Genomic DNA, 12513 nt, shown 5'->3' with positions numbered 1-12513 from the left:
CGCATCACACCGAACAACACACCACTTTATTTCCTTGCGCGCTAAGTTGCGCGCTAAATTTAAGATGGCGTCTGTAACACCACCAAGCCGGTAAGTTAATGTTTCTATGGTGTGAACACATAGTTGTAGTTTGTATCTGGGTATCTGAAGCAGGTGTTGCACTAATCCGGATGAGCTGTAAATAGACCATTGCCTAACCGGTTGTTCCGCCGGCCGCCCCACAGTCGATCCGCCAACGTAGGTTGCAGGTTGCAGGTGATTGTATCACCATAGCTGAAACAAACCCAAACCTTTACTTATTCAAACATTAGGCTTAAACACTATGCTTCAAATACTACCATTTTCGAGCTACCATGAACTTTTTTCTGCGTTCTTCAACGCTCAAAACATTCAAGTTTGTTTATTAGACAAACTGTCACGTTTTTAAATTGAACGCAACTGGCCAAAAACGGTTCGCTTGATCGCCTCCATGCTCCAAGCCCTTTCATATTATAAGCCATTTAAGTTCGCTATGGCAGGATTTTCCAGAAATGCAAGCACGTCCTTTGTTGACATTCACGGTCGATGCAAAGTTTTTCAAACCTGTGTTTCACGTGCAGAAACACACAGGCCGAGCTGTCAAAACTTGACATGTTCACACTCTAAACGTTAATTGGTTCAATTAAAAACGGGACAGTCTTCAATGTTTTTTAAGGAGGCTCGAAAGGGTTTCAACACTAAGAAGACTCTCTGTTTAGATCGAATAACACTACAACACTGTATCACATAGCAGCAATATTATGGTACCACATGAAACACCGATTATTTCCAAACAAGATGTGATCATTATTGTGATGCAATAAGTTACCGTGGCAATGGGAAAGCCCAGGGAAAACACCCTATATTTTGGATTTAGTTGCACATATCTCAAAAACAAACTCAGTGACCCCCCTTTTTTATTGCTGAAAAGTGATTAGAAGGCCATGTTGAAACTTTTGGCAAATTAAGTTTTAAACAATTTTTTCCAGGGGATTCAGAGGTACCTTAAAAATGGGGGTCACTGAGAGACCCACAAAATGGCGATTATAGTTTGATTATCTCTAATCAAAAGTTATACGAGATAACCCGTACAGTTCCACTTCAAGACTTCATTGATAAACAATTCCTAAAGTTCCAAGGCCATGTTACCCGTCTTCAAAATAACAAACTCCAAAAACAGCTCCAATTTATGATTCTCAAGGTTAAAAACACGCAGAATCTTTGGAATAAATGTGGCAAATTACTAGGAGGTTACGATGGTATTCAAACTAGGCGACTCATACAGTCTAGAGCGAAATTCAGACAAGCTATTGATTCGCGGTATGGAACAAAGCAAACCAAGTGAGACACTTCTCCCGGCTAATTATCATTGTCATTGTCATTGAGTTAGTTTTTGAGATATAAGCAACTAAAGACAAAATAAAGGGTGTTTTTAGAGGGCTTGCCCATTGCCACGGTGACATATTACTGGTACGTCACAATAATGACTGTATCTTGTTTAGCAATAGTTCGTGTTTCATTTGGTTCCACAATACTGCCAATACATGATACAACATTGTGGTGCCAAACCTTCCAATGAGAGGGTCACTTGGAAGTGTGGAAACTGGTTCGAGCCTCCTTAAGCATGGAAAAACGCGAAAAAAAGTTACCTGTTCACGGTAGCTCGAAAATGGTAGTGATGATTAAGCATAGCTAAGGTTAGGATAATTTTTGTATTGGTATGGGTTGTTTCATTTATGGTAGACTGCTCACAGTCTCTTCTGAGTTAGTCGAACCGCCCGCTTTGGTCACACAAGCAAGGCGAGGGGAGAATGATGATTGAGCAAAGATATTGGGACTGCACGATCTTCTGTAACCAACACGTTCAGAATCTGCTAATCTAATTAGTGATAGTGGTGACAGATGGTTCTGCCGCTTTTATTACTAATGTAAATAAATACTAAACAGTGTGAGAATATCTACTACCGAAATCACTGAACTGTTTACACCCTGAAAAAAATGATTGATTGCATTTGAATTTCGACTTGCTCATGTGACCATTTGGAGCGCCCCGATTTGTGACGTGTCATTCTTGGTGTGAGCGAGGATGTGGGAAAATATAAAAGAAACAAACCGCGGCTTGAGAGGGATGTGTACGAAGAACTTTTCACCGTTCGGAAATGATATGTGGTCACTGATGGTTGAGCGGAGGGGGAGATGTTTCAACAGAGTTCTACCCAGGAAGTTTCAGAGACATAGGATTAAAATACAAAATGAGTGGTCTTACAGTTTCAAAAATATGAAAGACGAGTTTTGTCAAACATGCAACTGAAAATTACTTCCATCGTCACACAGCTAAGGGTCAACCGAAAAAGCTGGCAGAACCAGAACTAGATTTACTGCAACTGCTGAATGATAAAAAGCAGACCTTTGGTAACATATATGGCAAGGCTGGATACTTAGAAGTAGTGTAAAGACTTGTGCGCTTCGCGAAGAAGAAAATAAAAATATCATACGCTTGCGAGTCAGTTTAATGTAAACACGTAATGCTTTGTTGTTTCATTTTTATGCTCCTAAAGCAAAATTGTATGGTTTATAAATACCAGTATAGTATCGACAAATTGTTCACTGGAATCGATACCGAAGTCTCACTCCAATGATAACTTGAGTTTTTTTCCCTTGTTGTTGTTGTTGTGTTGGTTGACGTAAATTCGAAGACAAATTCTCTGCGAAAATTGTATGAATCGTCTAGTACATATCAATGTCAGTCGTGGAGAACAAATATACAGTTACTATTTGCATTTAGTAATCAAAACGATTACAAGTACGGTAATGTGTCAAATAAATGTAAAAGAAACATTTGGCATCTCTTCTCGTTTGTTCTTATTGGTCGTTGTGGAACATCGAAGGCAGGACAAAACGTCTTCCATATGTATGAAGCTGTAAGACCACTTATTTTGTACTTTAATCCTATATCTATAAAACGTCCCGGGTAGAACTCTGTTGAAACATCTCCCCCTCCATTCAACCATCAGTGACCACATATCATTTCCAAACGTTTCATTTCCAATTTCATCTCATGCTGCGGTCTGTCTCTTTATTTTCCCTTAGCCTCACTCACATCAAGAATGACACGTCACACATCCGGGCGCTCCAAATTGTCTCGTTAGCAAGTCGAAATTCAAATGCGATTGATCATTTTATTCGGGGTGCAAACAGTTTAGTGATATCGGTAGTATATGCATGTGGAATTCAATCAACTATTCAGAAGGAAAACCGCAGAAAAACTACTGTATTTCACTTAGTTTAATGTTGGTGTGTTTTGGCAAGTTTCAACGGTGTGATTTTGGGGACAAATTATTGTTTAGAATGGAGGACTTGTCATCTATTATTAAAATCAGAATGCAGAGCTTGTTCTGCAGGAAAGAAGACTAATTACTGTTTTGTTTGAAGCCATGTCCTTCAACAAATTCCCCTTCTTCTTGAAGGCAACTACCCATAGATAATCATTTGACATAAGCTGGTCTTCAGTTAGGATGCCACGAGTTTGATCGCAGCACGAGTCAAGTTCGAGCCCGAGTCAAGTTCGAGTCACGAGTCAAGTTCGAGTCAAGTTAAATTTTCCTTTTTTTTCTAGTAGTTTTGTTTTTAATTGCTGTGTGAAAGTAATGTACCAGAGGTAATTAGGCCTAATTAGGTCTCAGTTAGGGCTAATTAGGCCTAATTAGGCCTAAAGAAAAGTACCCTAAACAGAGGATACCTAAACTTCGAGCCAGGATTCGAGCTAGGATCCGAGCCAGGACTCGAGCTAGGATCCGAGCCAGGATTCCAGCCAGGATTCGAGCTAAGATGAGCTTTCTCCGCTTCTCGAATCTTTCGGTTAGGTTATGTCTCGAATCGGTTAGGTTAGGTCTATTTGCGTTGGTTCTAGTCTAGTTAAGTCTAGTTAGGGTTAGGGTAGGTCTTGGTTAGGTTAGGTTAGGTCTCGGTTAGGTCTCGAATCCTGGCTCGGATCCTGGCTCGGATCCTGGCTCGGATCCTAGCTAGGATCCTGGCTCGGATCCTGGCTCGGATCCTGGCTTTATTCTTAGTTTATCTCCCCTAAACATTCATTAAAGCTAATTTTAGGCCTAATTAGCCCTAAAAAGACCTAATTAGGCCTAGTTACCTCTGGTACATTATTTTCACACAGCAATTAAAAACAAAACTACTAAAAAAAAAAGGAAAATTTAACTTGACTCGAACTTGACTCGTGACTCGAACTTGACTCGGGCTCGAACTTGACTCGTGCTACGATCAAACTCGGATGCCACAGGGAACAATAACCACAATCGATGACGTTTGATTTGGGTCACTCATATCCATATCTTTTAAGCCATTGACTCCTGGAGGTTCCCCATTGACGAGTAAAATACTAAGTATGGCCGGTTTTGGCCTTGTTTAGGGGTGAATGGGTTAAGATTACAAAGCTCTCATATAAAGTGGTCTTGCTGAAACCAGTTGGTAGCACAGCCATAACATACTGGTGCTTGCCCGACAGGAGAGTTTTGACCGCAAGTTTCTGTTCTTTTTTGAGTTTTATGTGTTAGCCATTTTATCGAAACCACAAAAGCAATATTGTGCTTCACTTTTCCCAGGGAAAATCGAAGACAGATTGGTGTTATAATCTGACAAGAAGTAATGAACTCTTCAAAAAAATCTGACAGCGGACCAATCCAAATTTCCTGTTGCTGGTGCAACGGGAGATTCTGAATGTGTCAGTTACAGAAGAGTGTGCAGTCCCTATATCTTTGCTCAATCACCACTCTCCCCTCGGCTTGCTTGGGTGACCAAAGTGGGCAGTTTAACTAAATCAGAAGGGACTGCGAGCAGTCTGCATATTTATGGTAAAACAATGACCTGCAACCTGCACTTTACAACCTCTGCACGTACATGTATAATTGTGTCTAAGCACTCATTTTAGTGATGAAATTAGGGTCAGGGTTGACTATCTGTCATATAAGGTTGTCAGAGTACTGTTGTGCTGGTCAACTCTGGTGCGGAACGACCTGTACTTTAATAGGGTGCCTGTTTGGACGTCGCCCTGAATTCTGATAGCCATCTGCGGGGCTTTTAGGTAGTGAAAGGAAAGTGAAAGCATGTCAAAGATTGCCTAACCTGGCTTGCATATTATGATATTGTACAGTAATGTTATTAAAACTGTAGAAAGAACATTTCTCTTTGGTATGCTGACTGTGGCCGGTATTGACCTTTCATAAATATTTGGACTCTGGAGTTCAAATTCCAATCAAGGGTTTTTCCCACAGCAGTTTGTCACATTTGCTAAAACAGGAACACTGAAAAATGCATACTGCAGACTGTGCAGACCATCTGTAAAATGAAAATTTGGTTAGCCTGAATTAGGCCTAAATAACATTCGGTTAGCCTAATTAGGCCTAAATAGCATTCAGGTTAGCCTGTTTACGGTTAGCTCTCACTAATAGTGAAGGTAACGCCATATTTTACCCCTGGTCTGCACAGTTTGCACAGTCTGCAGTCTGCGTTGTGGCGTGACCGCTAAAACAGTTAGTGATATTAAAACAGAAAGTAAATCAAAATGAGCCAATCACAAAATTGAATGTGACCCCTCAGCCCATTCTGCTTTAGTGATTGACAGTTGTCAAAAATGAATCCCTTCATTGAAATTTCAGAGTTCACATGCTAATGAAAGGTGTAGTAAGTATTTTATAGACTGTATACTTAAATGGCAGATAAGTACCGTAATTATTCTTTTGTCTTTTTGTTAATCATCCTCACTAGCCTTGTTAGCATGAACAAAATTCAAAATTATTTTTGCTCCAAACTGAGGCTAGTGAAGATGATTAGCACAAAGAGAAAAGAAGAATTTCTTGGCCGCCATTTAGGAAATATGGTCTACACATTAAAACCTCTTCTGCTCCTAATCCTCTTTCATCAAGTGAAAGCTAACGTAAATGTATTGTTTTATTATTGTCGTTCCTTGGTTGCTGCAGGAAAAAGTGTAAAAGAAATGAAGGTTACCAAGAGGTATGGCATTAATTTGTTTTTATTACTAATGATATTCCTTCAGTTTCTTCCAAAACCAGTGAATTGTCTAAAAGCAAGACTTTCAATAGACAAAACTATTTGATACCACTTTGTTTTATAAATACATCCAATTACACTGTGATCAATAGTTAAAAAACCTAACTTTCCGAAGTGCATCCCACATGCCCACTTCTCAAAAGTCTTGATAACTTTTCAGACCCAAAAGCTATTTATGAAACTGCCTTCCACTTGTTTTGATAACCTGGTCTTTTAGCATCTTTCCAAGATAAGAAAAGGCAAACAAATTAAGAAGTTTGTTGACTTAATTTTAAGCTCTCTCTTCTCTTAGATACAGAGAAAATTGTGACATCCGAAGAGGGCCCAAAAAATTTCGGGCTTTCGAGAAACTGGCCCCAAGTCACTGCTATCCTTGACTTTTTCAGTGAATCAGATAGTGACTCGAGTCTTGAAACAGTTAATGAGAATTACTACGAAAACCACCGATCTATGGAATGGGCGGGAATTTACGTGCCTCTGCCCTTCCCACTTTTGCTTGTAAATAGTTCAACTTCTTGAGAGGTATTTTGTTTGTCGCCATGTGGCATAACTGAGCGCATGTGGAAGGCTGTATAATTGTTAAAAAACTCTCCGAGAAGACTTGAGAAGGAAGATTACATGTATAAAGCACATTATCGAAAAAGGGGGAGAGTTCACAAGAGTTTTCTTTGCAGGTAGTTTTTCTGCGATTGCCACTGAAAACAGAGTTAAATTTTGAAAACATATTTTTCCATTGTTGTGGTCATTCTTGTACACTTTAAGCCCGTGGGAAAGGAATTTCATCAAAATGTTTAATGAAAGTGGGCGGGGGCAGTGACTCAGTAATTCGGGCCCATTCCACAGATCGGTGGTTTTCGTAGTCGCTGAGCAAGCATGAGTTGTGTTGTGGTTAGTGGGCCACACTCCTTCCCTAGGGTTGCTGGTTTGAGGCCTTAAAAGGCCTGTGACCACATTGTTTTCTTAGACAGGAAACTTTGCTCCACACTGTCTCTCCCTATCCAGTTGAATAAATTCATGACTTTGTGGTGTCACTCTGCAGGGGGTAACCTCGTTTTCAGGAGCCAACAATATTGAAACTCTTATCTCATACTTAATTTGGGTAGAAAAAGTGCCATAAAATCAGTCTGCAAAGACAAACAAAAAAATTCCTCACACAGTGTTTGGGGTAGTGCAATCATCTATTAGAATTGAAGATTTGGAAGCAATATGTTAAAACCCATCGGGACAGGAGGTCTGTCAAGTTGTAATTTTGGCATCAATAATTGAAAATAAACCACTAGAAAATCGAACTTGAAAATTTCACGTGCAGTTCACGGTCTACTTGAAAGCCAATTATGCTGAGCCAATCAGTGTTCGGGCATGTGCTAACATGACAGATCGTTCGCGAAGGCTGTCAATTGACACCCAATCCTTTCACATGTGATTGACATAATACATCAATCATTTTTTGCATGCAGATTATGGCGGGAAAGAAAGAAAAGCGACTTTTGAGAAAATATACTTCATAGCCCACCGATTCAAGATTTGCAAAATCAAAAAAATTGAGCGAGACACCAAATTTACCCTTACCAAGACCTTAAGCTGCACCCTTGGCACTTCATTCCCTAAGTCTGCAAGAAAGGGTTATAATCAAAGTCAGATGCCTTACATGGCAAAGAGTTGCTGCCTCTAGTCCAGAAATTTTGAGTTGGGATGCCTCTATTTTTGTGCTGGCGGGCTTTAGCCCATAATGCGCTATTTCGTTGAAACGCTGATTTTTGTCCGCAAATCCATGGTGGCAGGATAGGTCGGCAAGGAATGTCTGTCGTTACTGCTGAACAGCTTGAAATGCAGGCTCGGCACATGCCGAACACAAAAGGGAAGAAATGAATCACAAATGGAAAGTTTTGACTACCTTTGCGGTTTTGGGTTCTCCTGAAGTGTTTTCTTGCTGGAAATCCAAAGTTATCTCTTTCATGCTGGGTAATGTAAATAAACTGCCTTTTTTGGGTAATTTACATGGTGTCCACAATAAGGCAGGTTGGAGTTCCAGGAAAATCATGCATTAGGATAACAAGATTAAAATTCCAATTTCCTTTCCTTTCTTCAAAATTTTCTTCTTGTTGATCAAAAAAAAATTCAGACGAAAGGCTACATTTTTGATGAAAGTCTCAAAAATACATGTACAGTATGTGACAAACCCAAATGGGTAGGAAATGAATCATAAATCGAAAGTTTTACTTACCCTTATGGTTTTTGGTTCTAATGAAGCATTTCCTTGTTGGAAAAATCCAAAGTTTGATAATGTGAACAACAACCTAAGAAAAAAGTACTAAAAATAATTTTTTGGTACCGGTAATTCAGTCAATCAAATTTACATGGTGCATGTGTCCACAACATTCCACAAAAATCATGGGTCAGGATAACAAGAATATAATTCCAATTATTTTCCTTTCTTCAAAATAATCTTCTTGTTGATTGAAAAACAAAAAAATTGAGAACTGTTAGTCTAAAAGTGTGTACACAGATCAAACAATAGCCTAAAGGTAGCAATTCTCTCAAGGTTCTTTCGTGAACACCTTTATGTATTTTTTTTTTTTAATCACTGAAGGGTTGTTGTACAAGAAGTTAACGGAAGCTCACAGCTAAACAGCTAAATGAGTCAGGGATGGCACTAGGATTTTTCAATCTGGGTCCTGGGACCTGCATGTTCGGCCAAATTGGGGTCCCAAGCCTTTTTTGGGGGTCCCAAAATCTTCGTGACCCTAAGCGAGAAAAAGAGTATGTTTTAAATTGTGAGAAAAAGAGAGTAACCAACTTGGAATTAATATTGACACATATGCATAGGACCGGCCGACAAAGGCTTTTTCTATAGCCGTTACATTCATTCCTGGACAAGAACTCTGTTAATGAAAGAGCACCCTTTCCAAGGGTTTACACATCACTGGTTTCCTCCCTTAGGAGCAACGAACAGTGACGTCTTTTGCTATATATTTGCATTCAGTGACTTGCAGAGTACATTCCTCTGTAGAAGACCGCAGAAGGCGGTCGAAAATTTAGTTTTAACCTTTTTAGATGTTTTACACCTCATTTCTTAGAACTTCAATTATGATCACAGATCGCTCCAACAGTTTTACAAACAACAGAATATACTGACAAATCAAAGCAAGTTGTGTGAGTTAAATTTTAAGTCAGTGCCTTGCGTCCTGGGACGCATTAAAATTTCGATCATGCATTTTTTGGATTTTATTTGCGTAAAAATGCACGATTTCTGCGTTAACGCGATCCCTGTGAGTGGAAATGTAAAGCTTCTTTTTGAGCGTGTGAGCAACATGACCTGGCAAAGGTGCAGGCTGGCTTTGCATAATATTACGTCATTCTCCTTCATTTCGAAGAAAAATGTCATAAATGACAGACCACCGCCACAAACTTAATAGAGGCAGGGAATGACATTTTCCGTTAACTTCTTTCAGCACAATTAAGGAGTCTCGTATCGCCAAGGAGTGGCTATTTTTCTCCCTTGAACTGGCTGTTTCCTTCAGCCCAAAACAATAGTTTGGAAAACGATTGAAGCTGAGTACTGTCATAACAATCTGCCTTTTGTTCTCCACATGCTTGATCACTGCAATGGTCACAAAACTTTTTTCTCTTATCCAAAGGAGGGGCAAGTTGGATTCAAATTCTCACGCCAAAGCCGTTATCGCAAGGTACAGTCTTCAAGCACTGTTAGGGCGTGCAATTTTTCTTGCAACTTGTCTCGCAATTTTGTTGTGACAAATGTTTTCACTTTCCGAAACAAGTTGCTTGAATGACAAGTGTTAAAGAAGGCAACGTTTTTTGCAACTTATCTCGGTTTCAATGATCACATGATGTTAAAGGAACATGGTGCTGTTGCAACAAAAGTTGCAGGACAGATGTTACACTGTGTATTGCTTGGAAATTTCTTTGCAATGTTGCGTAAAGCAAGAAATCTGTAGTGAGCAAGAAAAATTGCACAGTGTAGCAGCGCCTTTACATTTCACTTGTCTTTCTGGTAAAATTAAGATAAGCTAGCCTACCTTTGGTGAGAAAAGAATTTTTCTATGCAGGTGTGAAAAATTGTTGTGTTCAGGTGTCTTTGTTAATGTTTGCCCAGTAATATTGAAAATCACGCACAGTGCCTGTAGGGTGACAGAAAACAAGGCTGCTGCCTAAGAAAATTTTTAAGGGGCCCTCAGAGCTAAACGCTGAGAACTTAGGAGCCCAACATATGAAGTGAAAGGTGTTGCTGTGAAAAATTAAGGCGCCCAGAGCTATTCTTTGGGAGCCCCAGGCTACCGGGCTCCTGTTAGGCAACAGCCTTGGAAAATCACAAGAAATGGTATTTTCGACCAGCAGTTGTTAACTGACAACATCTTACCATTCCCAACTAAGAACTTTAAAGTCCGCATTGCAAACTCGATTGTTTAATATTTGAAATGCTCTTGATTAAAAACAACAGAATGAAACAGAACACGCAAGCGAATTCCATTTGCGCGAAACTTTTTACATGAATGTTTTCATGTAATGTGTGCTAATTGTATTTTTCTCACATCCTAAGTACTATAAATATGCCTTGCCGTTATTATTTTTTAAAATTTATTCATTCAACAATGATGACATGATTAAGTCGTCGAAACGTCATGTTACTTTGCTTACGTTAATTTTCCTACTTAATTAAATTAATGTTTTTCAAAATCGTTTTTTGTAAGAAGATAACATCAGTTTTTAAAAATTGTCTGGAAAAATTTTGTAACTTTTTTTTGGATCCACTTTCTTTCTTTTCCCTTTGTTTTAAAAACTTGACTAAAATGTAATGTTTCTAGGATGCTCAAACGAAAGGAAGTGGGAGTAAAAGCACTCGAAAAAGGAGAAGATCAAGCTTTGCCCAGGGAAGGAACAAGCGCAAGTCTCTTGTTTTCTCATCTGCCTCTGTAGAGAAGTCTGGTAACTTAGCTTTGATATTCTGTCAACAATTTAATGCAAAATGAGCAGACAGTTTGCTTTTGTCATGGAAATTCATGGAGTGTGCTTACCTGGATGCAAAAATCTCTTTGTTCTGAACAACTGGATGCAATTGAATAATAATCATTATAATTGCCTTTATTAATTTTATTAGTGACAACTCTGCAGTTATTAAAAATTGCACTGTAGATCTACTAACTTGAACATAATTATGTGTTGTGCTTAATACATATTTCAGAGCTTTACAGAGAAATCCCAGCTGATTTGCCAACTGAAGAGAGATTTCAAAAGCTGTTTGATGCTTGTCTTAAGGTATAAAGTTTCATTTCTGTGCTGTATGTGTAACATGACAAGTGCCTGCCAGTGGTAATTTCTGCCATGTTGTTATTTCACCAAATCACACTTAACTGCTGCACGAACGGTGGATATGCTTTATGCAAATTTACAAAGGAGTATTTTGTCATTTAGTTCATCCTAATTATCTCTCTCCTTTTTGCTTTTGCATACGACTTTGCCATTTTTTTAAATTTAGCCTTGTTTGTTACCTAAATATGAGCGTCATTGGCAGGAATCAGGGGTACCCAACGTCAATATCTGTTCGGAAGGCGATTTGAGATCTAGAATTTGCGGTAAATTTGTTGTAAAATTTCTTGCTTGCCTGCCTCTGCTAGGATTTTCGAACATCTGAAAAATGGTATAATTGCCCATTTTTTACGGATTTTTACCCTAAAAAGGTCACCTTGAATTTTCGGGAGCCTCTTTTCTGGCTGAAATTTTCGAAAAGGTAAGTTTTGATTCCTATAATTTTCGGATCACTGGAGTTCAGTTAGGAAATCCGAACAGATGAACAATTTTTAGGGGATAAAAATATGCCTATGTCTACCGTTTAAATACTAAAATACGTTTAACAATGAGCTATGTTTTAGTGGTTTTGAACTATATTCTCGTTGGGTGCCCCTGAGGAATAACAAAAAAACTAAAGTCAAAATTTGTCTGCTGTCACCTGTCTTACCCAGACTGTATGAGGAGCCTTCTAAGTATGAATTATTTCCTTCTTGGGTTTTGGCTAAAATGCTCTGGGGAAAAAAAAACAAATGCAGCAGTTGTCAGTGCGCTATGATATGCACATGAGCATTGCATTGCCAAAAATGAAGTCCAACTAGTTGGAGATGTCATAAACAGAGGTTACAATTTGTATTACAGTAAGCAAAATGGCTTTATATCCTAGTTGCAAGTGCATGTCCATGTATCAGACTTATTTCCTATACACAGTCATATGCACCTTTATGATAAAAACAGCCTTTCCAAGGAGGGTTCTTTGTACTGTTTTCAATGGGTTTTAAGTTTACAATTTAACTTTTCGGATAATTTATGGAAATTATTTTTATTTATAATGATGGTTATTATTATTATTATTATTATTATTATTATCATTATCATTACCATTATCAT

General features: G+C 38.7%; 1 protein-coding gene across 1 annotated transcript in view; it reads left to right on the top strand.

Annotated features, from left to right (window-relative positions):
• The first annotated feature begins 15 nt into the window (after positions 1-15).
• Positions 16-12513, top strand: part of LOC137993141 (uncharacterized) — a 21120-nt gene continuing 8622 nt past the window's right edge. Inside the window, exons 1-5 of the mRNA XM_068838824.1 lie at positions 16-90; positions 6009-6042; positions 9738-9785; positions 10923-11043; positions 11300-11373. Of these exons, the coding sequence (XP_068694925.1) occupies positions 65-90; positions 6009-6042; positions 9738-9785; positions 10923-11043; positions 11300-11373 (303 nt within the window). The 5' untranslated portion in view covers positions 16-64. The remainder of the gene's footprint in view (positions 91-6008; positions 6043-9737; positions 9786-10922; positions 11044-11299; positions 11374-12513) is intronic.

This window comes from Montipora foliosa, chromosome 2 (assembly GCF_036669935.1).
Source record: "Montipora foliosa isolate CH-2021 chromosome 2, ASM3666993v2, whole genome shotgun sequence".
NCBI classification, from domain to species: Eukaryota; Metazoa; Cnidaria; class Anthozoa; order Scleractinia; family Acroporidae; genus Montipora; species Montipora foliosa.
The sequence above is the reverse complement of the archived record's forward strand: the minus strand, read 5'-3'. Positions and strand labels throughout refer to the sequence as shown.